The 22,476-nt window shown below is 50.4% G+C and overlaps 9 protein-coding genes across 9 annotated transcripts; 3 read left to right on the top strand and 6 right to left on the bottom strand.

Annotated features, from left to right (window-relative positions):
- Positions 1-745: 745 nt before the first annotated feature.
- Positions 746-3,961, bottom strand: BO88DRAFT_106623 (sensor histidine kinase/response regulator). The gene is made up of 2 exons (XM_025701238.1): positions 2,798-3,961; positions 746-2,730 (listed from the first exon to the last, which is right to left on the bottom strand). The coding sequence occupies exons 1-2, from the start codon at positions 3,786-3,788 to the stop codon at positions 842-844; spliced, it is 2,880 nt and encodes a 959-aa protein (XP_025567659.1). The 5' UTR covers positions 3,789-3,961; the 3' UTR covers positions 746-841.
- Positions 3,962-5,093: 1,132 nt separating this feature from the next.
- Positions 5,094-5,744, top strand: BO88DRAFT_401431 (uncharacterized protein). The gene has a single exon (XM_025705840.1). The coding sequence runs from the start codon at positions 5,165-5,167 to the stop codon at positions 5,375-5,377; it is 213 nt and encodes a 70-aa protein (XP_025567658.1). The 5' UTR covers positions 5,094-5,164; the 3' UTR covers positions 5,378-5,744.
- A 120-nt stretch (positions 5,745-5,864) lies between these two features.
- Positions 5,865-7,121, bottom strand: pup3 (proteasome core particle subunit beta 3). The gene is made up of 4 exons (XM_025705839.1): positions 6,974-7,121; positions 6,890-6,908; positions 6,379-6,833; positions 5,865-6,307 (listed from the first exon to the last, which is right to left on the bottom strand). The coding sequence occupies exons 1-4, from the start codon at positions 6,974-6,976 to the stop codon at positions 6,164-6,166; spliced, it is 621 nt and encodes a 206-aa protein (XP_025567657.1). The 5' UTR covers positions 6,977-7,121; the 3' UTR covers positions 5,865-6,163.
- A 295-nt stretch (positions 7,122-7,416) lies between these two features.
- Positions 7,417-9,000, top strand: BO88DRAFT_422133 (putative UBX domain protein; the record flags this gene model as incomplete). The annotated part of the gene is made up of 2 exons (XM_025708562.1): positions 7,417-7,553; positions 7,611-9,000. The coding sequence occupies 2 exons, from the start codon at positions 7,417-7,419 to the stop codon at positions 8,998-9,000; spliced, it is 1,527 nt and encodes a 508-aa protein (XP_025567656.1).
- Positions 9,001-9,284: 284 nt separating this feature from the next.
- BO88DRAFT_106600 (60S ribosomal eL36 domain-containing protein) lies at positions 9,285-11,061 on the bottom strand. The gene is made up of 3 exons (XM_025701237.1): positions 10,771-11,061; positions 10,155-10,340; positions 9,285-9,736 (listed from the first exon to the last, which is right to left on the bottom strand). Exons 1-3 carry the CDS (start codon positions 10,993-10,995, stop codon positions 9,653-9,655), a joined length of 495 nt encoding a protein of 164 aa, XP_025567655.1. The 5' UTR covers positions 10,996-11,061; the 3' UTR covers positions 9,285-9,652.
- A 108-nt stretch (positions 11,062-11,169) lies between these two features.
- On the bottom strand, positions 11,170-12,747 carry BO88DRAFT_380673 (uncharacterized protein; the record flags this gene model as incomplete). The annotated part of the gene is made up of 5 exons (XM_025704542.1): positions 11,170-11,626; positions 11,710-11,805; positions 11,884-12,266; positions 12,324-12,415; positions 12,573-12,747. The coding sequence occupies 5 exons, from the start codon at positions 12,745-12,747 to the stop codon at positions 11,170-11,172; spliced, it is 1,203 nt and encodes a 400-aa protein (XP_025567654.1).
- Positions 12,748-13,247: 500 nt separating this feature from the next.
- On the bottom strand, positions 13,248-17,037 carry BO88DRAFT_380669 (MDM20/NAA25 family protein). The gene is made up of 8 exons (XM_025704541.1): positions 16,723-17,037; positions 16,347-16,622; positions 16,099-16,275; positions 15,651-15,991; positions 15,317-15,596; positions 14,520-15,264; positions 14,357-14,469; positions 13,248-14,308 (listed from the first exon to the last, which is right to left on the bottom strand). Exons 1-8 carry the CDS (start codon positions 16,855-16,857, stop codon positions 13,562-13,564), a joined length of 2,814 nt encoding a protein of 937 aa, XP_025567653.1. The 5' UTR covers positions 16,858-17,037; the 3' UTR covers positions 13,248-13,561.
- Positions 17,038-17,511: 474 nt separating this feature from the next.
- BO88DRAFT_401426 (coiled-coil-helix-coiled-coil-helix domain-containing protein) lies at positions 17,512-18,934 on the bottom strand. The gene is made up of 4 exons (XM_025705838.1): positions 18,719-18,934; positions 18,373-18,480; positions 18,148-18,175; positions 17,512-18,007 (listed from the first exon to the last, which is right to left on the bottom strand). Exons 1-4 carry the CDS (start codon positions 18,802-18,804, stop codon positions 17,966-17,968), a joined length of 264 nt encoding a protein of 87 aa, XP_025567652.1. The 5' UTR covers positions 18,805-18,934; the 3' UTR covers positions 17,512-17,965.
- A 2,026-nt stretch (positions 18,935-20,960) lies between these two features.
- On the top strand, positions 20,961-22,432 carry BO88DRAFT_432208 (uncharacterized protein; the record flags this gene model as incomplete). The annotated part of the gene is made up of 3 exons (XM_025709345.1): positions 20,961-21,535; positions 21,590-21,935; positions 21,989-22,432. Exons 1-3 carry the CDS (start codon positions 21,183-21,185, stop codon positions 22,430-22,432), a joined length of 1,143 nt encoding a protein of 380 aa, XP_025567651.1. The 5' UTR covers positions 20,961-21,182.
- Positions 22,433-22,476: the final 44 nt, after the last annotated feature.

The following is a 22,476-nucleotide window of genomic DNA, read 5'->3' as shown; positions in this document are numbered from 1 at the left end:
TTCTCTTTCATGCCGCTATCCAATAATCCATTCCTTTCACAGTAGCAACTCCCATTAGACTAGTTCTGGTCCGAACCACCAGAAGATAGTAATCCAAGGCTCTCTTGTTGCATCTGCTTGGGCAGTAGCTCCAGCCTATGCTCTCCGAGGCATACTAGCAAGTCAGTGTAGCATCCCAACCCAACAATATGCTGGTTCCTTGAGGCCAGTCTTACAACGAAACTACTAGAGCCATCGCAACACTGCTCTCGAGAACACATCAAATGATTCGCGGTTCCTGTACTGACAGTTATGCCAACACACAAGCAAAGATGCCGGCAGCAAGGACTTGATTGTCGTGTGGTTTTGTAGGGCTTTATGGCTACTATAAATGGATGTTTAGTGTGCATACTAAGTAGTATTCTCGGCTATGTCAACCCAAAGAATGATTCGTCTTCTCTTTCGCTAGTTAGCTCGGGTCTACTAAGTTAGTGCTCGTTGGAGGGAAAGGTTATTTAGGAGATAACTGCGAGATTTATCTATCTAGCATTTATTCAAGTGTTGGACTATCCAAAATCATTGCATTCTTTCAAGTTGGACGAAACGTCTGCGTTTCCATCTTTGCCCCCAGTCATCATTTGATCATAAAGGATGCAGAAGATCGCTCGTAAATACATCAGCACTAAAAAATTATTCTTCTAACATTAATGCAGCTGCTCCCTGCAGTAGAAACAGCGCCCATGCTGTGGTACCAGATCCAATCAAGATTCAATGGCAGACAACAACAGAAAAGAAAGACAAAATGAGGTATAAAGCGGGGGGTGGGAATCAATAACTGAAAAGACCGGAGTATGTATCTATGTCATGTATTCATCGTCGAGTCGTCGGGTTGTCTGGCGGCAGGGGTCGTGGCATCACTGCAAAACCCTAGGATCAATCGCTCGAGATCCGAGAGCTTGTACGGCTTGGTCATATAGCCCTTCATGCCCACTTTCGAGGCGCGACTGAGTGCCTCGTCGGTGACATCAGCGCTGACGGCAAGAACCGTCGGCGCCACGGGCTGAGGGGCTGCAGGCGTCGCTATGGGAGGCGGATGCTGCTGCTCTGGCCGACAATTAGGGGGGATTTGACCGTGGTATTCATCTATTAGCTGGAGGATTTTGGACGTGGCTTCGTATCCGTCCATTTCTGGCATCCACAGGTCCATCAACACAACATCCACCGGTTTCATCTTCTTGCGATGATTTGGAGGGTTGGGGATCGGGAACCCGTCTGCCGTGCTCTCAAGCTTGGGAGAGGGGCCATCCGCTGAGCTTTGGGCGACCAGAACCTCTTGCATGATGCGGACCGCTTCCTTTCCATTACAAGCTTCGTAGATGTCGCTATAGCCAAGGCGCTTCAGCATATGAACCAACACACGCCTATTGATCTTGTTGTCCTCGGCAACGAGGAAAGTGAGCGGATGCTTTTCTCCGAGCTTACTGTCATGGGTGTCACCATTAATGTGGCGGGGCATTGACTTGCAATGGGGAACCGAGCGCGCAGGGGTCAACGTCACAGACGATTCCTCAGTCAAGCTAGGTGACGGTTGCTGGATCGGCTGACTTGGTGTTCGCAGCGCGGGCGACAGCAACGACGATTCTACCGTCGAGGTGCTCGCACTGGTCATGCGCGAAGGATCGCAGAGCTGCGGCGGTGTCAACAGCTTGTTCGGAGGAGCCAATGTCGGATCGGGCTGGTTGGCCGGAATTCTGATTTCAAACTCGGAGCCATGGTCGGGACCGGTGGTGCAGGAGCGAACGCAGGTGAGGTCGCCGCCCATCTTCCTGGCCAGACCCTTGGCTACAAGGAGACCCAGTCCTAGCCCATCCTTACTCCGAGTGGTAGATGTGTCTTCCCGAGCAAACGGCTTGAAGAGTTTAGGCAAGAATGCTTCTGGAATGCCAGGTCCAGTGTCCCTCACAGCGATCAGGACATCGTTGGTCTTGCGGCCAACGGTGGCACACACGGTTATCACACCGCTATTGGTGAACTTGACCGCATTGAGGAAGACGCACGAAATCAACTTAGCCAGGTCGCGATCATCCACAAATAGTGTATCCGGTAGCGCGGGATCGACCGACCAATTGATGGTTTTGGAAAACACTTCACCGTTCGATGAGCGTGACCGGATCTCAATCTTCTCCCCCGTGTCGGTCGCATTGCTCACAGCAAAGTCAGGCCGACCACCAACATGCAAGGATTCATTGATCACTAGACGGAGCAGATCGCGAAGCTTGGTGAACCTCAGCGCGGGGACGACATTGACGTTAATGCCCTCCAACAAGAGATGCGGTGCCGAGCGGCGAACTGCCAGCGATGGTCGAGGATTCACCATGTTGGCCATGACTGCTTCTATCTGATGAGCAGGGGCGGCTTTCATCAATTTTTCGCTTTCGTGCACGGCGTTTTTGACTTCCTCGCTACGGGGAGAAAGTCCCTTTGGCGAGACAACACGCGGGACCTTCTGTTTGGGCGTTGTGCCGATGTTCCATTCTGGCGGATTACTCCGTCGTCGTTTGTACGGATTAACCGTGATGTTACTTCCTTCGACGAAGACACTTGGCCGGCTGTCGCATGTGCTCAATGGTGTTTGGACGGGCCCACCAAAGATATCTTCTCTTTCGAGTTGAGGAGTCTTGGGGACTTGCATGTTCAGGTCGTAGGCGTGGACCACGTTGTCTGCTGCTTCGACCGCTCGTCTTGCGCTATCTGTAAAGATGGAAAAATGCGAGTCAGCATTCGGAAAAGGGGATCTGAGGATGGACGAAACACGAACCTTGAACCATTTCGATACTCTCCTTGAGTGTTCGGAAAACGAACCCCGCTTTCGGGGATGGCTTGTCCTGGATAGCTTCGCGAACTGTGGCATGCATGACATCTAGCATCCCGACCACACCCTGCATCGGCGTGCGAAGTTCGTGAGACAAACTCCGGGCATAAGGCTTCAATGGATGAGAGGCAAAGTCGGCTAATCCATGAGGGATGCTGATGTGGGCATCCTCGACAATCGCGTGGCTGGCAGACATACTTCTAGCCTTGCTGTTGCTCGCCTGCTGTGTGTTTGCCGCTTCAAGATCGTCACGGATGTGCTGGACGACTAGATCTTCCAAAGAATACAGTATCATTTCGAGAAACGACCACGAAAGGTTGCGCTTCTTCAATCCGGACTCCGACCACATCAGACCAAGGTATGCGAGACATTTGGTTTCCGAGAACAGGGGGACGGCTAGATAGCCTTCTGCAGCGAACGGCAGCTGATCTTGATCGAACGATATGTAGGAGCCCAAATTCTCCGGGATCAAACAGGGCTTTTCGTGATCCATATGGGACAGGGGATTCCCGCCAGCAAAGTATCTGTGGCGATGCATGCCTGCAGTTTCGTATCCATCATTGTAATAGAATGCCGAGCCGAATAAATATGGCTTGTGGCCTCGTATTTCGTTGACCGACTCGTCCTCCCGGGCCTTGCGAGCAACAAACACGTACTGAGCGTCACATATCGAACTGATATTCTCCATGAGATGATTCCAAAACTTTTCCGATCCGAGGGTTCGAAGATCCTGCTTCAATTTCACCAGCCGGTCGATTGCCACGTTCTGAGGCGCTCCGATATATCTGCGACCGGACGAGTCGGCCTGCGCATCGTCCTCGCGCAAAGTAGATGCGGACGCATCGCCCGGAAGAACCTGGGATTTGCACGGAAGTAACGACATGGTTGGGCCGGATGCAAAGGATTTAGACCATTCTGACTCCGCGGAATCGGGCATGATGTGCCGAATGGTGGGTGCACTGCAGTTCCCTCGATTTGCTGTTGAAGACCAAATCTAAGGCGGAGATACAGCGCTGGATGATAATATGGGAGGTCGCCAGGTTACCGAGGGGGATTGGTAAGATATCAATGAATCAAGTCCCAGATTGTTGGAAGGGGCACAGCGCATGGCTTTCGGTCTGTACGGTCAGTCAAACAGGAGCCTCGTTAGCTATATTCATGCCAGCAGGGTGTGTAGTAGGGATAGAAGGAGGCTACCAAGCACAATGCCCGTCCTAGATGGCTCTGGCTCTTCAATACATACATCACTTTGGGGTCGATAGAAAAGATGAAGCCCACGCTGAGCTACACCGCGGGGGATGCTCTGCAAAAGAGCAGGCACCGGCCTTGGAAATTATATTATCCTCCGATAGGATCAAGATGAATGACTCGAAGGATATTAGGGTGCAAGCTGGTCAATAGAAGACCGAGAGGTTCTGTTGCTTTGGGGGGAGAAATCTCCCTTTTTTCCGCTTTCTCTCTCCGCTGGAAAGAATCTGTAGGTGATTCGCTGGATGCTTCGGATTCAGCTATATTGTTCGGATTTCCTTTTCCCGTTCCTGAAAACCCCTGAAGATCGATCCGTCTTTCGATTTTCTATCGCGATGGTTGAGAAGCGTTCCCTCGACGACTGGCCGAGTCAAATTCTGGGGCAGAGATAAATGGCACAGACCAACCGGTGAACGGGCGGATGGTGATCGAGAGAGAGAAAGATGGGGGGAGAGAGGGGTGCCAGGATGCCAGATCGAAACGGCCAGTAGAAGAGGAGGGATAGGGGCGATGGAGATCGGGAGATGGAGACGGGATGGGGGGGAGGGAGGAAGAGAAGGAAGGAAGAGTGACGGAATGCGAGATAGAGAATCCAGGCCGGGATGAGATGGAGCGACCAGGAATGGGACGATGAGGAGGGGAAAGAAGCGAGCCTGAGAAATCGATGGGGCCAACTTGGGCCGATCGCCAGGTCTAGACGCGGGGAGGCTGAAACGGAGCGAGATGCTGGCAAGTTTTGGACCTCCCCTTCACCAGGCTCTCGCTTGCTTTCGAGACTCTAACTTGTCCCGGCGTTGCAAAAAAGGTTCTGGGGAATCCCTAAGTCCAGGATGACTGAAGGATCACACAAAATGGGGAAAAAGGGGATTCAAGGTTGCGATCGGCCGGGGGGAGGTCAGCACCGGTTTGGACCCCGTGGCTATCTCTGCATGCCTGCCTACTAAACTTACACTACTGCACACACTTGCTATGGATAAATTATTCTCACTTTGCTCCGGGACAAATTTCCCAGTTTCAGCATTCGTGGGTTGCACATGGTACCTCGCCAGCAGTGGGAAAGGATCCATGGATGAAGATGCCTACGGAGGTAGAAAGACCCTCCTTCGTCTTATGAGTGACGACCGTCAACACCGTCACCACGCTTTCTCACTGGCTCTTAACCGTCACCGGGAGACCTCCCGACCCAGACTCTACCCAGACTCTTCCTCGTTCGCAACCCGATCGGTTCCTACGACTTTTGCATCATATCTTCATCCTGCAATCATCCTTACCAACTAACCTGTTCTGTTCCTTTTCCTCCCATCAGTTGGCTTCCCAGTCAACCTCCATCTTCCTCCCCAGATATGCACGGACGGCGAGGTCTCGACCGGGGTGGCAGATGCCATTATGCAACTGTGCCATCCGGGCATTCACATTGTACGTATGAGGTCTCCACTGTACCGGAAGGGTTACGAAACTACGGGCCGGGTAGCCCACGGCATAAAACTTCCTTAAAGCGTACAGCAGCCATCCCCGTCACGCGGCCCTTAGTGGGAAACTGAAAAATGAAAAATAGAACCAAAACCTAGACCTCGAAGCACTGATGCGAATCAAGGTATTGGTCCCGGGGGTGTGCTTTGCAGCATGCGAGGGTGTGAAGACTGATCTGCCGCCGGTATGTAGATGCCTACTACCTGCGTAATAAGCCAAAGACACCCTTCCTACTGTTGTGATGAGAGCTACGTCGTATTGCTCAAGCCCGTCATAATTATTAATCAAACAACGGGCCAGACATTAAAGGTAGGAGCCGATGGGTGTAAGACACATGGTAGCTCGTACCCTTAACTCGGCCTATTATGTATTAGACGGCAAGTCTAGACCCCAAGCATGGATATCCAGGGTTTGATCATAGTTCATAATACTCATTTTCTGTTTGGCCAATCTCTATCGACGGCACGTATCTTTGAGTCGAGACCTCCGGCGCCAGAGACTGCTATCAACAGCAAGATTCCATGTTGAGGGACGTAAATTAGAACAGACGAACGGCGTGACATTAGAAAACAATTATACTCCAGAGAATGCCATCTAATCTTGCCTTCCCTTAAGTAGGCGCTTGGTGACCTTGTCCTTCTCTATGATATACACCTGTGCACCCCAACCAGAAAGGGCGTCTCGATCGACGGCGCTCAGCAAGGCTTGCGAGATGGTCTCGAACAGGTCCTCGGGAGACTAAACCATGGTGTTAGTACAGACTCGACACCAGCACCTTCACTTCTCTTTTCACGAGGGAGGAGTCTTACCAAGTCCGGCTCCCACAGGCCCTCGCAGGTACCAAAGAGCTGCTCACTGGCAGTTCCGCTAACAATGAAGTCCTTCGCAAAATCGATACACCCGATACTGTCAAATCCGCAGATGAATGGCTTCCCCGTTGTGCTGTTGATTCCGGCAATGACGGGGCTGACGAAGAAAGGTCCGAACCGCTTCTCGTATAACGACGAACTGACCAGGTTGGCGAGAGTCTGGGGGGCAATGTTCCGTTCCTCGCGGAGGCGGTACATGTTGACCTTGTACCGGAAAAGGTCGGACACAGTCGACACGTCGGTAGCCAGACCGGTCAGACCGAGGAAGGTAGAGGGGCCGTAGTTGAAGATCTTGGGAAAGTTGTTGGAGACAGTCAGGGCCTGCATACCCAACCGGAGATCACAGGCGATTGCGACGCAGTCCTTGCCCACCATGGCGACGCAGGCACCGCCATCTGTTCATCCAAGAGTTAGTAGGTATGATGGTAAGCTGTGCGAAGCTAGTACATACTGATATCGAAAGGGGAACTCTGTGGAGGAAGTCTGTCAGCTAGGTTGGTTCGAGTGAGAGGTGACGGTCACACAGCACACATACCATGGTTGAGAAAGAATTGCACGACTAGAAGCTCAGATTAAGATCGAATATGAATTTGCGAGTCGAGTTCCAAGAGATAAAGAAAGATGTGAGCGTGTAGAGGGAGGGTTGAGGCGATGGGAGATGGAAGATGGGCGGAGGATGGATGGATGGAGGAGTGATTGAAGCTCTGCCAGCAACGCGTGGAGCCGCCGAGCTTCTGCCGATGACGCTTGCGCCCGCTGCCTACAATCATTTCCCTCCGCCTTGAACAACCATTTCCCCTCACCCTCCCCATCCTCTTCTCTCACTCTACTGGTCTAGACTTTTGTTAGTTGGATTTGAGTAGATAAGCCGATTACACAGTCGGTCACTGCTGCAAAAACAAGCCAGTCGACGGCCACTCTCCCTGTCCTATTCTCAACCTCATCTCCCCGCCCCGCAACACCAATCCCTCTCAAATCATGAGCTCTCATGTCGTGGTTCTTGATTCCACAGCCCGACGAGCTACTATCAAGACGACACCTGGGAAGCATCTAACTGATGTTCTACAAGAAGCCTGTACAAAGCTAGGTGTGGATGCTAGCCAACATGGACTAAAGTAAGCATCAACTACGCCCAGCTTACGAAGTTCACAAGACTAACGGCTTTTGTCAAGATACAAAGGTAAAGAGCTCGATCTTTCATTGGTATTTCGCCTCTCTGGGCTCACTTCCGGCGCAAAGCTGGAGTTGGTTCAGCTCTCCCGTTCGCCCTCCGTCGTCACCGTCGCTCTACAACTGCCCGAATCAGAAGCACGAGGGGCACCCCCAAACAGACGACTCTTGGATAAATTCCCCAGCACGACAACAATATGGCTAGTATTGCGCAAATTCGAGGCTGGGGTTGCTGGAGGTGCTTCGACCCGGAATCTGACTGGACGAGGTGTCCCCAGTGGCAATGAAGGTGCAGGAAGACTGTACTACGAAACCCCGGTCGTTCAGATTATGGAACGGGAACTTTCCTCGTTCACCGATCTGCAGAAGTCTTTGGCGCAGCTGGGATTCAATAACGGAAATGTGCTGCTGCGGCTGAGCTTCCGCCGTACAGAGGAACCCTTGGATGAGGCTATGGTCAAGATCGAGGAGTACTTCAAACCGTTCGACGACGTGACCCCCAAGGCCGAAGAGCCGCCTGCACCTACAGAGCAACCACCACAGCCTGATACATCCAACAAAGAAGAGGAGGCACAGCAACAACCCGCATCTACATCCGAGGCACCTTCGGCCACTGAACAGACCCTACCAACTGCTCCTACATCTGATGCGCCTGCTGCAGAACCCACCGAGGTACCAACTGGGTTCTCCCGGCCCATAACGGTGTTCTCTCCCCCCTCCAACACCACACCCCAGTCCGCACAAACAAACTACAACGAAACCGACTATATTCCATCCATCGAACACGCACAGGCTCATCAGCGACGACTGAACGCAACCTCCAGACCCCAACGGCTCCCCACGGACGCCGAAATCGCCGCCAAGGCAGCTGCAGAAGAGGAGCGACTCGCCGCAGTCACACAAGTAGACGTCAAAGTGCGCCTACCAGACCAAAGCCAAGTTGTGGCCAAGTTTGGACAGGAAGATACGGGCAAGTCACTCTACGACTTTGTTCGAAACTGTCTCGCTGCGCCATTCGCCAGCGAGAAATTCACCATTACAACCTCCCTCCCCAAGACATCTAGCGGAGGACAGCCGGGGAGAAACATTCAAAACATTGTCCCTGACTCAGACCAGCAGCTGCTGATCAAGGATCTAGCCATGGTCGGCCGTGTGCTGGTCAACTTCACTTGGGATGCGAACGCATCCCCGGCCGCCCGGCAAAGCCGGGAACTATTGAAACCAGAACTGCGGACACGCGCGCAGGAACTCAAAGTCGAGCAGCCCAAGGACATAACAGATAACTCAGAAGTTAGCAGGCCGAAGCCGACAAGCACCGGAGACGGGGCTCGTGGCGAGAAGCGGAAACCGGGCGGAATGCCTAAATGGTTGAAGTTGCCGGGCAAGAAATGAAAGATATAGTAGCAGATAGATAGCGAAATAGTCATGATTGATGTCAACAAGCAGCCTACGCAACGTACAAATGATAGTCTTATGGCTGTCTTATACCAACACATAGTTCCGTTCATTCCCCAACGATAGTATATAAGTAGTAGTGAAGCTCCTTACGAAGTACATCTACAGTAGACGAGCAAATAAACCTACCAAAAGCAAAACATCATCAACAAGCAAACCAACCCAAAACAAAGAAAAAAAATCCCAGTAGTGCAGTGGTATTGTATTAAACTCCGTTTTTCTAAGCCCTTCTCATTTCATTCCTTTTTTGTTTTCCTGTCCATCAACCCCAGACTCCACCCCAAGTCCTCCAAGACAAACTCGTGAAAGAGGCCTGTGGGGGCTGAAGTACTGAGATCAAGTCAAGCGCCCCTACCAGCCACAATCCCTCACACCACGCATTGCGCCCTAGGAGCTAGGGGCTAATTTACAACTCGGAGGAAGAGAGAGAGAGGGATGTATTGAAACATGATTTTGCTTGTTTCTCACTTTCACTTTCATTTCATTTTTTGAGGTTGGGTGTGGGATGTTTTCGTTATCTCATTCTTGGCTAATAGGAGAGAGAGAAAACTGGAAACAGGAGATATTTGAGGATAGAGAAATGGGAAGCTTAGTGAGCGCCAGTGCGGCGGGCCTCGGCGATGACACGCTGCATGTCCTCGACCTTTCTCTTGCCACGGCCGAAGGTACCGAGCTGTAGGAGATTGCATGTTAGCAGGTGGTTTAAATTATGGAGAGCTGGAGGTGGGTAGGTTGATAGTGGTAGTTCAGATTTCTTGCTTGCTTGCTTCTTTGCTCGATGGTTCTGTTGTTGGTGTGTTGCTTGCTTCGTCGGTTTGAGTTGTCGTCTTCGACTGGTATTGTAGTTGTTTGGTGATGTATGGATTGTCGACGGCGATTTTTTTTCTCCACGAAAATATCCGGGAATGATGATGGATTCGTATATGTCGATCAAGCGTAATCGTGGAGATGTCGAAAAACACGATGCACATAGACAACGGACCGAAACCGAAGAGACAATCGAGCGAGCAAGCAAGCGGACAAGCAAACAATCGAACCTCCCAACCATACCCTCCCTCCAAATAACAAAGGCAAGGCAATGGCAAACGTACTCTCTTCTTGGCGAGCTTACGAGCGCGCTTGTCCTGAGTGTTTCTCAGGAGTTCGATGATACGACGCTCATAGGGGGCAAGACCGACAACCTCGCGGGCGATCTCACGAACGAAGGCCGTGCGGCGGGAAGACTGGCCCTTGGTACGGCTGATCCGGGTCTTGGGGGTGTTGAGGGGGGTGGTTTTCTGCAAGATATCAAAGACATGTTAGTCCGATTGTCCTTGATCTTCCTTGTGTATTTCAACCGCGAAATTCTCCATAATTGAAGATATCAAAGCAGCAGTATTCTGATATGATCCAGCCGAGTCGGACGATTTCAATTCCCGGTTCCCAATCTTTTCCATGTCGAATGTAAAGGTCAAAAATTGTCGGGCCGATGTAAAAGAATCCTTCCGCCGCATTGCAGACAAGAAAGACCCTTCTCCGAACATATAATTCTTCAAATCCTCCCAAATTTCTCGGCCGTTTCCTTTTCCATTCCCATCCAAATTGTACCTTTCCGCAAACCGCTCACACGCTTGAAATCTCGTCGACTCGACCGGACCAAATCTTTCCACGCGCAAAGACAAAAACGGGACACTCAAAAAACAAGCTTCAGGACGGGGGACAACGTACGTGGCCCTTGTTCAGACCGACCACGATTCCGGAACGTTCTTGCGCCATCACGACGGTTGGGACGACTGCGGGTTGGCGACGACGGAGGTTGCTGCTGGGAGTTGTCGAAGTCGAGGGGCGTCGGTGCGGATGGAATCGCGATAGACTTTGCTGGGTTTTGGTTGGCCGTTGCGGCAGTGCGTAGCGAGCACTAGGGCTTAGGGTTGGTTTACCCGTCTTTGTCATGTGTTAATGCCTGAGGTGTCTATTACCTATTATACTACTTTGGGTTTAGTTTACTTTCTGGAATATATGGGGATTTTGGATCAATGCGGAGTTTCCATCTATGAGATCCTGCTGAATTTCACCATCTCCCTCGTTCTCATACGCAACTCACTCCACATATAATACACTGAACTGTTACTCGTACTCTTTCAGAGCAGGCCCCGACTCAATCTCCACCTGCACTGTCTTCAGGATTCCATCCCTCGGCAGTTGTTGTTGTTTACATCCCTCCTCCACCTGGAGCCCATCGATATTAGAGTGGAACCCCTTCTCCCCATCTCCCTCCGCCGTACCTGCTGTAGTCATGAAGAACGTTCCGTGAAATGGCCCGATCTCCCCCATCTCCCAGTCCGATCCGGACCGCACCAGGTCGGATCTGGTTGGATCGGAACTTGGATGCCAGGAAAGATGCGAAACAGACTGTCGAGCCCCAGATCCGTTGCCTGTGCTGGGGAGTGCTCTCTTGAATGTAGTCAGACTTGCCGTGCTCATGCTCCTGACGAGTGTCTTGGCTTTTTGGGAGGTGTATCTGTAGAAGCTTGGCAGGGCTGGTAAGCTACTGGCGATGATTCCAGAGGTTATTTCCGCCGTTCTAGCAGGATATGGTTAGTTATATAAATCAGTCTTAAAGGAAGGCATTTTGGATAGTATTGGGAGAAGGGTAATATTGCCTACGTCCATAAAAGCTCAGGAAATGCATCGTAAGTATTATCAGTTGTGTTGCGGTTTTTGACGCTCCAACGCAGACGCATCACGCTGGCGAGACAGCCGCTATATTGTCCACTGCAATTAGCGCTATTTACTTGTCGCCCAAGAACATGATGGAACAATTCAGACTGGAAAACTCACAAAATACCAGCTGCAAATATAGCTGTAATGCCTACTTTCTTCCGTAAAGTGATCTGCAACCGCCAGACACATCTGATAGGCATTAGCAGCATCATGATATCCGAGACGACGTTCACGATAGACGTCACAAGGACGGGTATGGCCGCATCAATGCAACGACCCGGGACAGTTTTATCCCAGATCCTTGCTCTTGGTGTGCATTCGAAGATCTTCACGATAGTATCCGCCAAGTAGAAGAAAAAGTTCAGCCCCATCAGAATCTGTATGAACCACCACTGGTTACACTTGGGAGATGGAGCGAACACCCGCAAGTAGAGAAGGAAGATGGATAGCTTGGTGAGGAATATCAGAGGCCCATAGAGAACCTGCGATGCGTTTATCAGCTATATCTCAGGTCAGTCGTAGATGGCCTAATTAGAGTGTACGGGGTCGTCTCGTACTTTGGCGAAATCATGCAGATCATGGGGATCGACCTCCCATTGATGGACACCGATTCCATGTCTGTCTGCCTCGAGGGAGATACCGACAAAACCTAACAGTCCGAGCTAAGTAGTAAGGATGTTGTATGAGCGTATGATATGACAAGCAGGAGTCGTTCCATACCCAAGCCAGACAGCAAGTCCCTAGAACACAGCTCATCAGCACCTCTTCAACGAGTCCAGCACGAATAACAACAATATCCCACATACAGTCTTCCCAGCCGGGCGCCTTCGTGATATTAATCTTCGAATACAACCGCATGGCCACAAACCCCGTACTCACGACAAGACACACAGTCTGAGTGACCACATTCCAAGGCTGATGCGAGTAGCGATAGTCATAAGAGGGTAAAGGAGAGCTTCCATTCAAGAAGACCTCAGCCATAGTATCGTCCACCAGACAAAGCGAAAGAGCTGCATCAGGAACAAGCCCATTAACTAGGCCTACCAAGCCGACAACCGGAGTTTATAACCTTTGTTCTGTTCCTGGCCCCAAGGCGACAAAAGTGATACATTCTATGGTGTAACTGGTTCTCGCAAAACCCTGTCCTTGCTAGCCATGAGGATCAAACACTGGTCCCAAACAAAGTTGGAAACCCTTTCCCCTGGATAGTAAGGCGTCACAACCTGCCGGGGAACTGGTGTGTGGTACAACTCTGGGAGGGTTGTGGAAGTGCCCACGACAATGGGTCGGGGAAATTACGCTGCAATGCTAGTGTGACCCTCTCTTTGCTTGTCAAGCTTACCCTGGTGCTTCACCGTCTCAGGCACTGGCTGTTTCGATTCGCTAGACTCATCGACCATGTTTCTGACCCAAGGGCATGGGTTACATGGGACAGCCGTGCGTGATCGGAATCAGACTGAAATACCGAATCTTCGTTGTAGCAGAGAGATGAGCATTCTCACATACAGGTCTCGTGAGCGCTCTTCTAACTCCAAGGTCACGCCTGTCTTACATACCGATTTTTTTTCAATGGCGCCTTTGGGGTCCACTGTACGACAGAAGTGGGAAGCATCCTGAAACCGAAATATCAGACTTGCCTATGGCCCCGGATGGTAGCAATTGCCATCTTGGGTGCGGATGTCACACGTCGATAAGGGTATCAGTGGATGGACTGTATTTTTCTGGGGAAACTTGGCTAAGTATGGATTGTCTAATTCTCAGGACTTGCTTCAATGTATGCTGATTTCGTCGAGTTCTACATAGACACGGCGAACACCCCACCAAGACCTTCCTCCCAGCTCTCCATCAGCTCGCCACAGAACACTTCCAAAGCAGCCGTATCCAGAGTCTTTTCCAGCTCGGTACGGAGCTGGGAGCCATCCTCACTTCCAGAACCAGCCACGACCAAATCAGTCAGCGAGCCGAGAACACCGGGAGCCGAGATGAAAGATTTGAGGGCTCTAACATTGGCTCGCACACCCTGATGGACTTGGCGTGTCCTGTCAGCCAACTTTTCGACACGTTCTTTTGGTAGCTTGCCCTTGGTTCCCTTTCTCAACCCAACAGTGTAGAGAAGGGACAGGGCCTTAAGCGAGTCGAGTACGGTGAAAAGGCTATGGAAGTACCTCCAGGACGGAGCAGTTGGGGCCTCTGGTTTCACGTAGATTGCCGTATTGGATATTACTGGCGAGATATTGGCGTCGTTCACAGTGACGTCGTTGAGCTTGGACTCCAGCCACTCCTCGACTTGGGTGAGACAGGTATCCACCTGTTCCGAGGTGACTGACTTCGATCCGTTCAGGAACAAAGCCAAGGTTAGAATGTTAAGGTTCACCCTGGCACTTTCGATCTCTGACGGGGTCATTTCAACTTCCGCTTCGGGTCCCACAACATCCTCAAACCTAGGCAACTCAGGCTCCACAGAGACGGGTTTCTGAGCCGTCATAGATTTGAGAAGGTCAAAGAGATGGTCAGTCATCCTTGAAGATTTGATCCATTGATCCTAGACTGGTCAGCCATATCCACGGGTCGCAGGACGAGAATTGCTTACACGAGGCAGGGGTCCCAGGCGCATTCGCTCCTCAAAGGTGGGTTGGCCAGGCGTTTCGCAATTCATGAATGCGTCAAAAATACGCTGGTCGATCAGAGGTGATGTATCTCTCGCTGTTGTTTGTGTGAGCGACGCACCTCGGACTAAAGATGACCTGACTTACCCATGTCTTGGTAACGACCCATAGGGTCTCCACCAGCCAGTCGCTGTATGCGTCTCACATCCAGAGCCCACATTCTGCGGCAAATACTCTGCTTAAGGCGTTTTTGCAGATCAATGGTGCCTTGTACGTTGAAGTAGCTTCCATAATCCAATCCCTTAGAACGATTCCTAACAGTCGTGACATCGGCTGTTTTGTAGAAGTTGAGTGCCTGGATGAAAGCAGACTGGGGGTTGAAGTCTTTGTACTCTGCTCCCTCGATTGGTGGTGCAGAGTGCGGGTGGATAGTCGCGAGACGGGTGAAGAGGTTATGAGCAACCGTCTCGAACTGTATTTGCTTGACCGAGAGTTTACTGAACGTTTTGAGGGCAAGGGATCCTGCGCCAAGACGGAGGTAAATCCTCACGAGAAGCAACAGTGCCTGGTAATTATGAGGCGAGTCAACCAAAAGACGTTCCAAAATTGCTGCTGCGCGAATCAGAACAGTGTCCGGGACTTGTTCGCTGCTGTCGGAAATCCATGCGCCACTAAAGCGAATCAAGCTCATGGCCGCAAGCAGACACAAGTCGTCACTGGGCTGACTCTCGATAGTAGATGGTGCTGAGCTCTTTTCGGGGCGCTCGACTTCGCGATAGACCTGCAGGCAACGAGAAACGAACTCCTCAACCTTGGCCTTAGATGCATTGTTTTCGTCTGCCGACAGTAAGAAGCAGTACTCGCACTTGAGTGCATTGATTTTTGCAACCTCCTTAACGGTAAGGGTTAGCCTGAGGTAAGCTTTTTTGAGCTTCGTGACTTACATCGGTTTGACCAGCTGCGCTTGCAGATACGTATTCTACAAACTTCAACGCAGAGTTCTTGTCCAGTGTTGGAACGTAGCTTCGCAGATCACCGAAGCAATAGAGCTTGTGCTTATTGCGATCGAAGTACTCCTGGCAAGCAGTTATCAGGTCCTCGGCCTTCAGAACACCCGCCTGGAAGGACCAGTGCATCAGGTCAAGTCGAGCCAATTGTGCATTGCGGGACTTCGGTACAGCCGCAACAAATTCGTCAACGAACTTCCGTGTCGCATCCGTGGTTCTTGGGCATAATGTTAGTTGCTGTATATGCGACACAACGAAACTGAGCACCTACTCTGAAGTGTTGATGTTCTTGGTTGCAGCAATAAGCAGGTGCCAAACAGCCCAGTCGTCACGCTCCTGAAGAGCTTTTTGTTCAGCTTCATTCGTCGGGATCGCAAGCAGCCCCTTGGTGTAGGCCAGGCCATCGGTCCACATCTGAGCCTTTTCCAGGCTCGAAAGCTTCTCTCCAATAAATGACCAGTCATTCTGGATCACGCGCGAGCTGATACCAAGATTCTCGCTATCGAGGATCTTCACAATTTCGGCATGACGTTCTTGGGATTCGAAGATCTTAATAAGCAATAGCAACTCCTCGGCCGATTGGATAGCTCTGGGAGGGCTCAGCAATTCCTTCTGTTTTCAATCATCACCATTTTGTTACACCATTGAAGTCATCGAAGCTGACTCATATCGGACAGAAGTTCCAACGGAAGTCAAGGGTGGAATGGAGAAGAACATACCGAATCGGAAGGAACACTTTCGGCAGCCTTCGAAATCATACGGTAGGCCAGCATTCCAAAAAGTTTGCGATCAGCCTCGGAGCTAGCCTGGTCGATGGAAACGAGGTAGCTAAGGAAGATGGCCCACAAGTGGTACTTCCTCGTCTTTGGGAAGTTACTTTGAAGAGCCATAGCAGCCTAAGAATCCGCCAACGAGAGACAATCATCAGCCTCAGAAACCATGAACAATGCCCGTGCAGTGTACCGACCTTTTGTGCGGACTTCCAGTCATCGCCTTCGAACGCATATTCGAACCATCTCATTTGAATATCCAAGTCTTTCGAATTAGCCTTCGAGGCCTTCTCCCAGATACTCCTCAGTGTGTCCGCATGGTTGGGCAGCCGCTCCAGCGTCTCATGAAGGATATCGAGGGTGTCGAGATCCGTAGTGGGCGGCTCAGCTTTGCATAATTCGAGGGTCTCCGAGATACCGCGATTACGGTTTGCATCGTCGGCGTGACGGAACAGGATGTTTGCCTTCCATGCCTTTATACATTAATTAGCAGATGTATGTTGACAAAACCACGGTAAGCGATTGAAGGTAGCGTGCTTATATGCATGAATAGAGTATAGCATTATTACCCACCTTAAGGAATCTTGTGTCTTCGCCCTTCTTGATGCGCTTATCAATCAGTTGAAGAGCCTGCTTGAGGTTCTGCCCATCAATGGCATCTTGAACCTGCTTGTTCCGCCGATGAAACACGGCGTCACTGGTGGACATGACGAGAGGGGCAGAGTCGAAGAGTCGGAGGGGTACGGGTCCCACGGGTCAATTTAATTATGAGAAGAACAAGGGGGAAGGAACGTATGCTGCGCGATCAAGCACAGCACACGGTGTGCGGGGTAGTATATACGGCGATGATGAGGGGAGCAATTAAGGTGTCTGTCTTCTCATACTTTCTTTATCGGCTTTCTGCTGAGTTTGGTGGGCGGGGAAGCTCTGCGGGAAGGCGGTGACCGTCGGGGAATTTGATGCTTGCGGCAGCCATCAGCGTGCACAAATAGTATGGAAAGTATGACCAGTAGCAGTATTTGTTATTATCGAACATTTCTGAGGCATCTAGTGTAGCTTTGGCACATGAATTGGGCTATATGAGAAAGACACAGGATGTTAGCATCAAGTTGTGCTCTGTAGAGATTTCGGGTAATAGTAGCACTATCAGTGGTAGTATATTTAAACCAACTTGTATACACCCCGTGTAGTACGATACGATAGTACTGGGATACTTTACTTGCTTCCCCAAACTGCTGTCTACCATCGATGGTGGTTCATTAAAGTCACCATGACTACAAAATGCTATAATGAATATCATAAAGCTAACAAAATCTGGAGTTTTGAGTTAAGAAGAGTTGGGACCGAGGTTACTAAAATAGTGACACATCTAATATACAGATAACAGAAGCCAGACCAATGACTGAAGCCATGCACTGTGAACGCCAGGAAAAATCATGCCCAAATGAGACCTCATCCACTGTACAGACGAACTGGGAAATAGTGAAGCAAGGCCAGGTATCTCATGGCAGAAACAGTAATTGCTTTCCCGATGACAGCAGCTGGTGATAGAAACAGAGTTTTCGTCAAGTCACTGAACATATAGGCGGCTTGCTGGTGCATGGCTCAGACCGCCGACAAGTAGCATTCATGTCAATGCCTTGGGCCTGGACAAAAATGGTAGCACGCCAATGAGAGCAAGAGATAATTGAGAGCATGGTTCTGGCTCAGAAGATACTGAAGGTCTGGTAAACACAGGCGCGATAACAGGGCGATTATGATGGTGACAATTCCGAATGCAAGTCAGTGTAGCATAGGAAACCCAAGAAGCCCTCAATTAGCGCTTGGCTGCAGACGAGCCAAGCTTCTTTTGCGTTAACTAGAGATGTACGTTAGTCCATCTATGACCGAAAGCAATCCAATAATTCTCCCAATGGGCGCGCAATCTTCCTCCAAGGGGTGATCCCGAGCGAGGGAGTGGTAAGGCTGCAGAAGTCAAGCCCAATGGACCGTACTCACCCATTCCTTCTTACAATCCCGATAAGCCCTGTATAGTATTTAGTCAGTTTATGGGGTTGATAATCCACATAAGGCAGGAAACTCCGGAAAGAAGCTACTTCAGCCACTTGACAGGTAGAAGATGGCACCATATGTGATTTCTCAAAGACAAATGGCAGCAAGTCGACCAATCATAGCGGCTGAGTAGAAGGTGAGGAGATGCCTGTGACGAGTTGGTGAACTCACTGGAAATAATCCGAGCACATCTCCTTATCGAAACCATTGCGCTTCATGCACTTGAGGCTTCGATCTGCGAAATCTTGACATGGGTCAAAGTATTCGCTTGCTGGTTTGCTAAAGACAACAGGCGATTGTCAGTAATGAACACTTATCTACAAGTAGCTGTCATGGGCGAGCAGATCGACCTTGTCCCCTCTCCCTTAATGGATGAAAACCATTGAATCATTGGAGCAGCACGAGAGAAGTCAAACCAAGAGCTCAAACTTTCGAGCGCGTGATTGCGCTCGATTATTAAAAAAGGGAGGAGAACATTGACGGTGAGGATCAGAAAGAGGCGAACGCCTAAACATACCTGGTGAATTTCCGCTCCACCCGCTCCCAGGCATTGGGGTTGGTTTGGTCGGATGAGGATGGTTGTTTATCAGATTGGGAAGCCATCTTCTGTGATGAGCCAAGCAGGCGAGCGCCAGAATTCGGAGTGAGTTAGGGTGACTATGAGAGGAGGAAACTCTAAACCCGAGAAAGGAGATATCCGGGATATTGCGGGTAGATGTTGAATGTTGATGAGGATGAGGATGGCAGTAGTTGTACCAATCGAAGCGACCGGAGGAAAATCCAGACCCGCCAGTCTTGGCGTGGAGATCCATCCCCGAGAACTATGAGAACCTTAAAATGGAATCCCATTGATCCGGTTGAACGTCGCACGGTTGAGAGAATTTAGACTACGGATCCTGCCTGAAAGCTAAAGGTCTTGATCTTTTGCTTCAGTTTTGATTTAAGGATGGTCGGCTGCGAGCGATTCCACTCTAAGATTACTGCACCTTCCAGAAAGATGGACTGTAGATTCTCAAATAATTTCGCCCTGCAAGTGTGGAGCCACCAACGCATTTGTCCAGAGAGATGGAGATTAAGCCCAGATTATCTACGAGTTCAGGGGGCTCAATTCAAATAATGACTGACCCCAAGGCAGGTACTGCATCTGTTTGGGACGCCATCTGCAGTGGTTACCGCCCATTGCCATGGCATTTTGGGATATGCTTGCTTTACTTTTTCCTCCGTCTGCACTATTCTATAGATAGTGCCAATTCGATCAGAAATTTGGTGGCGTTTTCGGATTGCGTACATGTTGGTGGCAGAAGTTGTCTGAATTTATTTCCGTTCGTCACATGGTCCAATGCAGGCTGCTATAGAGGGTGCTGGTTCGAGGAAGAAAGCCATATCCGAAGAAAGCTATTGGTAGGACGGGCTACCATTTGCAGGACACATCAGTCTTTTCTGTTGGGTGGCCCATCCATGCTAGGAGATAATCCCATCTGGTCATATCACAGTAATGTTGAACAATGAAGCTAGCCTGTAAACATGCAAGCACTGATAGTATGTAGCACGCCCACTACACCGTCCATATATGAACTAGGGTAATATGAATCATGATTCCAGTGCCCATTTGTGTTTGCATACTCATTGTGGATATACGAGTCAGCCAGGGGGCGAGATTGCCGGAAAGTATCTAAACCTTTACTGCTCACACGCAGAGGGCATCTACAATGCTGTTGCTCTAGTCCGGGCCAAGCAAGAATGCATTTGATTATGACCTGTTTCGGGATACGAGGACCATTGCCAGTCCTTCCACAATGCCCCTTATTGGCAATAGACATCAAATGACACCTGTATGGGCGCGGAAAGCGCAAGGGCTGCAGAACGCTTGCGAGTCCGCAACGACCGGCATAGGCAGTGAGTGAGGGCGTGATCTCTGTTATCTGATAGCCGCATCAGCTTACCAACAACCTGCCCAGCGGGACAACTGAACCTATTCAGATCCTTGATCCCTAATTAAGTCGAAATTCCCAACTACTAGTGGCTTATCGCGTAGATGTTTGGCAGTTCTCGTAATATACGCTCAAACCCCAATCCCACCAAACCGGGATATCGATCGGTGCCCGTCTGGTACTGGAATGCCCTAATCGAATCTTTGGCTGCCAATGTTCGAAACAGGAAATTTAGAAGCACGCGTCAGGTTCGATGTGAGGTAGTAAGATATCTCGGCGCTAGCCGCACACGTACCAGCTGGGAAGCTGCCTGGTCTGGCTTTCCAAAACTGGTTGACACAATCACTATCTGCCCACACCTTGCCACTGGGGTCTGTTCTGTCTGGCTCTACCCGGTGACTGAAAGCACCAACAAATTCAGGCCCAACCAAGCATTGCACGCCTACCAGGAGAATGGTATCTGGGTTAGCTATGAATTCACTGTGCCTGACTGAACACAGGAACAGTATCCACGGGCTATCTCCATCGGCTGCCGTTATAGGCCTAAGATGTTCATGTTGCTTCCACCGAGCAGTATGAAAAGCGGAGCCCAGTTAATGTTCATGACCAGCCGCATAGGGCCTCACCGAATATGAGGACTTCATAACAGAAATTCCCCAAGAAAAAGTAGTCCCTCAATGCTCAAGCCACTAGCACGCTCCGATCTGCCCATGCATCCATTAACATGCTTTCACTGACCAAGGAACATACCGTGCGTATTTTTCTATAACTGAAGCTTGCTATCAGCTGTTAAGCTTCAGAGAGAATTCACATATTGGAGAAGCCCACCGATTTGTCAAGATTCAGCGTACAGTGAAGTTATAGGAATCCGGATCTTGCCACGAGCAGGTTTGTTGGATTTGAGTATAAATACCTGGCCACCCTTGAACTCTTCCTTTCTTCATCAGCTTCTCCCAGTCCATTCGAGTAACAGACCATTAAGCGCCCTCAAAGTAACAGAACACCATCTCCTCTGCCAATTGTCTCTAAGGATCCTCTCAAATCTTAGCAATGGCCCCTATTGGATCTAGCATGGCCAGCCCGGTCTCAGCCATCAATGAGCTAGTCGAGATCGCCGGCGAGGCTTGCCAGATCGAAGATGCCACTGCAGAGCCAAACAATGTGGTTTTCGACCCGTCCAAGCATCTAGCTTTCGTTCCCCCTTCGAAGGTCCACACCATGGTTGAGCTCGGCTACCCTAACAGCCGTGGAGTTTCCCCTGTTGGCGTCTCCGAGCCCTTCCCACTATTCTCGGCCGAAGCTATTGAGCAAATGCGAAAGGAAGTCCTCACCAAAGAGGTCTATTCCAACCACAAGTACTCGAGTGAGATCGCTCAATGCCAACTCAGGGGATATGCAGCTGAGTAAATATCGAAGCTTTCACCTTATGTGAGGCCATGACTGACACATAGGAATAGGTGCGCTCCATTTGTTTATGACGCCTGGAAAAACCCAGAGACACTTGCCATAATCTCCAAAGTTGCTGGTGTCGATCTTGTCCCGGTTATGGACTTCGAGCTGGGACACGTTAACATTTCTGGCCACAGCGAAGAGGAGAAGCACGATGCTCCGAACAAAGCCGGGGTGTTGGGCAAGGCCATTGCCGTAAAGCCCAGCGACGATGATGCCATAGTCGACTGGCACACTGACAGCTACCCATTCGTCTGCGTGACAATGCTGTCCGATTGTACCAATATGATCGGAGGTGAAACAGCCCTGCGTACGGGCAATGGCGAAATTGTCAAAGTAAGGGGTCCGCAGAAAGTAAGTACATGACAGATGGATCCCCAAAGCTCAAGGCTTATGAGTCGTCCTAGGGTTCAGCGGTCATCCTACAAGGCCGTTACATTGAGCACAAAGCACTCCGTGCTTTGGGAGCGACGGAGCGAATCACCATGGTGACGTCCTTCCGTCCTCGGGCTTCGTCCGTCAAGGACGACACCGTTCTCACCACCGTCCGACCGATCTCAAATTTGAATGAATTATATCATCAGTTCACCGAGTATCGATTCGAGCTTCTTGGCGAGCGTCTCCGTGACGTCAATAGGCTCATGCGCGATCAGCAAAGAGCCCGGCGCACTTTTGATACTCGTGCTGCCAAGAATTTCATTAGGGAGCAGATCGATTTCCTTGAGCATATGGATAAGGAGATCGTGGAAGACGAGAAAGTGATCAAGGGCGTCTTCGATGATAGCCATCTCATCTCGGAGGATTTGAAGCGCGAGCATTCGCGTAAGCGGGCGCTTGCTGATGTCGAATGATGCAACAACCAAATGCTACGTCTGCTGCGCCTCGTCATTTGAAA

The sequence above is a fragment of the Aspergillus vadensis genome (assembly GCF_003184925.1).
Source record: "Aspergillus vadensis CBS 113365 unplaced genomic scaffold BO88scaffold_2, whole genome shotgun sequence".
Taxonomy (NCBI): Eukaryota; Fungi; Ascomycota; class Eurotiomycetes; order Eurotiales; family Aspergillaceae; genus Aspergillus; species Aspergillus vadensis.
The sequence above is the reverse complement of the archived record's forward strand: the minus strand, read 5'-3'. Positions and strand labels throughout refer to the sequence as shown.

Bases quoted from the DNA above. Each gene is read 5' to 3' on its own strand.
- BO88DRAFT_106600 (XM_025701237.1), bottom strand. From the start codon at position 10,995: ATGACAAAGACGGGTAAACCAACCCTAAGCCCTAGTGCTCGCTACGCA. The intron at 10,341-10,770 runs GTACGTTGTCCC...GATATCTTGCAG, and splicing joins TCGGTCTGAACAAGGGCCAC to AAAACCACCCCCCTCAACAC. The intron at 9,737-10,154 runs GTACGTTTGCCA...AATCTCCTACAG, and splicing joins GTAAGCTCGCCAAGAAGAGA to CTCGGTACCTTCGGCCGTGG.
- pup3 (XM_025705839.1), bottom strand. The intron at 6,308-6,378 runs GTAAGACTCCTC...ACCATGGTTTAG, and splicing joins GCCTGTGGGAGCCGGACTTG to TCTCCCGAGGACCTGTTCGA.
- BO88DRAFT_401431 (XM_025705840.1), top strand. From the start codon at position 5,165: ATGGATGAAGATGCCTACGGAGGTAGAAAGACCCTCCTTCGTCTTATG.
- BO88DRAFT_106623 (XM_025701238.1), bottom strand. From the start codon at position 3,788: ATGCCCGATTCCGCGGAGTCAGAATGGTCTAAATCCTTTGCATCCGGC. The intron at 2,731-2,797 runs GTTCGTGTTTCG...CCATCTTTACAG, and splicing joins GAGTATCGAAATGGTTCAAG to ATAGCGCAAGACGAGCGGTC.
- BO88DRAFT_401426 (XM_025705838.1), bottom strand. From the start codon at position 18,804: ATGGCTTCCCAATCTGATAAACAACCATCCTCATCCGACCAAACCAAC. The intron at 18,481-18,718 runs GTATGTTTAGGC...TGTTGTCTTTAG, and splicing joins GTGGAGCGGAAATTCACCAG to CAAACCAGCAAGCGAATACT. The intron at 18,176-18,372 runs GTGAGTTCACCA...AATACTATACAG, and splicing joins ATGTGCTCGGATTATTTCCA to GGCTTATCGGGATTGTAAGA.
- BO88DRAFT_380669 (XM_025704541.1), bottom strand. From the start codon at position 16,857: ATGTCCACCAGTGACGCCGTGTTTCATCGGCGGAACAAGCAGGTTCAA. The intron at 16,276-16,346 runs GTCGGTACACTG...GCGGATTCTTAG, and splicing joins ACTGGAAGTCCGCACAAAAG to GCTGCTATGGCTCTTCAAAG. The intron at 15,597-15,650 runs GTAGGTGCTCAG...ATTATGCCCAAG, and splicing joins AAGAACATCAACACTTCAGA to AACCACGGATGCGACACGGA.